The sequence below is a fragment of the Benincasa hispida genome, chromosome 7 (assembly GCF_027475165.1).
Source record: "Benincasa hispida cultivar pf3 chromosome 7, pf3_genome.v1.1, whole genome shotgun sequence".
NCBI classification, from domain to species: domain Eukaryota; kingdom Viridiplantae; phylum Streptophyta; class Magnoliopsida; order Cucurbitales; family Cucurbitaceae; genus Benincasa; species Benincasa hispida.
In genome coordinates, this window is record NC_143484.1 from 46,204,640 (window position 1) to 46,209,116 (window position 4,477).

General features: G+C 36.3%; 1 protein-coding gene across 1 annotated transcript; it reads right to left on the bottom strand.

Annotated features, from left to right (window-relative positions):
* Positions 1–3,100: 3,100 nt before the first annotated feature.
* On the bottom strand, positions 3,101–3,817 carry LOC120081077 (putative F-box protein At1g67623). The gene has a single exon (XM_039035755.1). The coding sequence runs from the start codon at positions 3,815–3,817 to the stop codon at positions 3,101–3,103; it is 717 nt and encodes a 238-aa protein (XP_038891683.1).
* Positions 3,818–4,477: the final 660 nt, after the last annotated feature.

The window sequence follows — 4,477 nt, forward strand, 5'->3', positions numbered from 1 at the left end:
AATTTTTATACAAATGACCTAGCTATCCTACTGATTTTCCACTACCCAATCCGAGTCATGCCCTGAGAGATTACCCAAATTCCTGGTGTTTGGTGGTTTAGTGACTTTTTCCCTGAACGCTCCACTCTGCTACCTGGGGGGGGAGGGGGGAGGCGAATAAAACATTTGGAAAGCATGAGCTATAAAACCCAGTGAGTGGTATCTTTAAATAAATAATAACTTTGACTACAAAAATATACTTCTTGGAAATCAAATCATAATCAATGAGTACATTACCATACATTCATAATTATTTCTCTAGCCAATCCACTGGATCCTCCCCAGCTCATCCACTGGTCAAATATTCCCAGCTATACCACTAGTTATTTCTGGCATGAACATATTTTAAGGCAACATCACAATAATACTTGTGGAAACCTTTCCTATACCCTATTTTTCCGTCAATGTGCACATCAACTATTTCTTTCCCGCTAGTTATGCTTAGGTAACTTGACTATATTTCCCACTGGCCGTCACCGGCTATGATTTTTCGCCGACCGTAGCTGACTATATTTTCCTGTCAAGTACCTTTTCAAGCATGCTAATGATATATCCCAGGTATAATTCCAGTTTCCAACACAAACATACAAGTAATATCTTAGAAAGTATAATAACACTATAAACATGCATCCCTGTTCATGCCAGTTTAATATTATCCCCTACATATATATTTATCCATATATATAGTAATATGTCAATAATCAACAATTACACAATAACCACTCACGATGTTTGCAAGGCTTCCTACTGCAAGTTACTTTTGAAATGTTCTCCTGAAATTTCCTACTCAAAATTTCGGCCAAAATCCTCAAACAGTCCATTTAGAGGTTATTTCAACCAAAACCGGGTGTTGCTGCTTGTGACAAGGCGAGGCCGCGCGCGCACAAGGTGCTAGGCAAGGCATTTGCGGCGTCATACTTCCCACAGATGGTCGCGACGTCCGGTCGATGTGTTGAGTGTGTGTTGGCTTGTGCGATAGTCTGGCCTTTTAACTTGTCAACACAATTTCTATCTCCTCCGTACTCCAAATATGATGGCAGCCCGAGAACTTATTCTTAACTCTCTATTTAGGATTTTAGTACTTGAAACTTGAAAATGGGACGAGTAAATTGCTCACCCCAAGCCCTCCTATTTGTAGGTATCCCGGGCTCTTCTCCGATGTGACACCTCAAATTCAAATGCCTTTCCCTCATGCTGCCAACACAAATCCCTTGCCAGCAAAGCCTTGAGTTGTTTTAATCTTGGTTTGCCAACAAAAATGTTTACTTTGCATGTAATATCAGCCTTACACCTCCTACTTAAGTAGATAAGAATCACTTTGCATGAAATATCCTTGAGCCACCTCATCTGCTTAATGTTTAAGAGTATATATCCGGATGATCACTTATAGGCGCATTCTATACTCCTATGATCGCAAGCCAACTTGCATCAATCCAACCATCAATAGGGTCAACCACATATATGTCCATCCGATTACCGCAACATCACCATGTCTAGACACTCCCCTTGGCGCATGCGTCCATCAATCCTTGCGCCTTTGAATTGTCTCTCCAAACTATTGCTGCACAACACTCTTTCCCCATATGTGACCTACTAACCTTAATTGTGCAACCTTCCCTTGTGCAACTTGGTCACATATGCTAGGTGCTCGCAAGGTTCATTCTAACCTTATGGCTTGGTTGTGCATGCCCTTTTCTTGATTAGCCATTCTTAACTTGAGGCTTTCCCATCAACACATCACTTGAGTCAAAACTCAAAGCAACGCATCCTTTCCCTCTTCCACATAGCTTACCTTTGGCCTATGCACTCGCCTAAGATTATGACCAACACTCTTTCAACGCATACTACTAGCTTATCCTATGCGCCCACATGCCTTCAATTGTCCAACGCATAGCACATTACTAATGCATAGTGTTGCAACATACCATCGCGTAGCACTGCCGCATCCATCGTATCCATCGCATCCATCGCCACATGCCATCACGTAGTACTGCTGCATCCATCGCATAGCACTGCCGCGTCCATCGCCGCATGCCTCGCACCGCATCATCGCATGCCCTCGCATCACTGCATGCCCTCGTACCGCATCACCGCATGCTACCAACACATTTCCTTCAGCCGCATACACGCATACCATCGCGTCCAACGTCCATCGCCCTTGGATGCGCAACTTGAGGCCACCGCTTGCTTTGTTCTAACCTCTCAAGACATTGGCTACCGCATGCGTTTCTTTTGGCCACATTTTGGCTTCCTTCAACGCCCCAAATAACTTCTAACTGATCAAGGCCAACGCATGGACAACACTAACGCATGGCACAACATCAATACTTAGCACAAGGCCAACGCATTATCTAGTACTTAAGCTATTTTTTCCTTGGTTTCCAATGCATAATTCCTTTTTGACATTATTCTTAACCAAATTTTCACTAGTTATGGTTTATTTCAAACTACTAAGCAATCCATTTAAACACTTAGAATTATCCTCCTCTTTGACCTCTACTTGTTTCTCTATTCTAACCCAATACAGTCTAGGTTAAGGGTTAGGGTCTTACAATTAATATATTAATTTGTAATTTTCTTAAGTGAGTTTGGTTTAAAATTATTAGTTCAAAATAAATTTTAAACCAACCCAAGTTGCAAGATTGGCTCATGACGGAAAAAAAATAGAGATATAAGATAAAATGTCGATGTAATAGATATATTTATGAAAAAATAATTCATAAATATTTTATATTTTCAAATTAGTCAAAATATTTATTATTTATATTATGTTTTATCGATATTTTCTAAATTACGAATTCATAGACATTTGGAAATATTAATACAAATGTTGACATATACACAAAAAGCTAATACATATATAGTTTGTCTATATTTCGAATCAATCTTATTATATATGTAGTAATATTCAAATCAATTTAATAAAAATTTAGAAATGTGTTATGTGTATATCATTAATGATTAATCGTCAAATAATCAAAAGCTAAGAGTATGATTAAATATTTTAAGAATAGCTAAAACAACAACTATTACCATAATTAAAGAAACTAATATATATACTTTAGCCATAAGCTCCTGTTCTCAACATATTACAAAATCTCGAAACTTCACCCTTCCATTTACACTCTTCACACGTGTGTTCTCCATAATGATCATCTTCATCCTTCCAATCCCATCCATTTCTTTTCTCGTTAATCAAACAATTATTCTTAATTACGTTACTACAATATCTCCGACCACCGAACTCTTTTTCCGACAAAGAAACCTTATTCTTAATCCAAAGACACCAAACAAATTCCTTAACTCTCCGACGACATTCAGACATTTTGTTCCCTAATTTGGCCTCACAATTCCTTAAAAACTGGAGTCCCTCTTCTTTCAAATTGGTTGCGTACAAAACGACACCGTACACATAACAAGCATCCATATAATCCTTTTCAGCAGATCGTTTTAAGTAACCCAATCCAGAAGCTTCTCTACAATGAGTGAAAAATTCCAACATCCCCTTTCGGTATAGACTCTCTGGATTTTCATTGTTGTTGCAAGTTTCTATCAGCGACCAGAATTCGGGACTGTTGTTCCATAGAAGCTTGCTGAAGTTTCCGAGCGACACGTGTCGGAATATGTATCCCTCGTTTGATACTTCAAGAAAATCTTTGGTGGCTAATTTGGCTTGGACTAAATCCGTGTAAGAGGAAGCTGCAACTTTTGCAAGAACTTCGATTAATAAATCGTTTGGGAGTGATTTAATGACGGACGGAGAAAAGGTGACGCGCATCGTCTTTGGTGCTCTACATAAAATAAATTAGAGAAGAATTAATAAAAAAAAAAATAATAAGTAAAGAGTCTTCACTGGCGTAGAAGAGATCTTTGATTATGTTTAGTAACTATTTCATTTTTTGTTTTAAGTTTTAAAAATTAAATTTATAATTACTTTTATCTCCAAATTTTCTTTATTGTATACTTTTTACCAAACGAAGTCAATTTTTGAAAATTAAGAAAATAACTTTTAAAAACTTGTTCTTGTTTATGGAACTTGGCTAAGAATTCAATCATTATTCTTAAAAAAAGATCCAGATCATTATAAGAAACCAAGAATGAAATTATTATTAAATGTAACCTTAGTAACTTTGTTTTTTTTTTTAATTCTTAATGGGTTTTATTTTTTGAAAAGATGTTATTAAACCATTTTAATGTTGTTCTTTAAATTCTTGAAGGGTTTTTTTTTTTTTTTTATTGAAAATATTTTTATCATGAATATAATACAAAACAAAACGTATATTAAACCTTTAGGATCTGTTTAATTTTAAATAACTTTCCACATTAAAATACCCCTTTAATTTACTGAGACAAACTGAAACAATAAGGTTGGGAAGTTTTTCAAACATAATTCTCAAAATTAATTGAAGAATTAAAACTGCACATAATTATTTTGTTA

What these genes read in the sequence shown, in the direction of transcription:
- LOC120081077 (XM_039035755.1), bottom strand. Translation starts at nt 3,817, where the DNA reads ATGCGCGTCACCTTTTCTCCGTCCGTCATTAAATCACTCCCAAACGAT.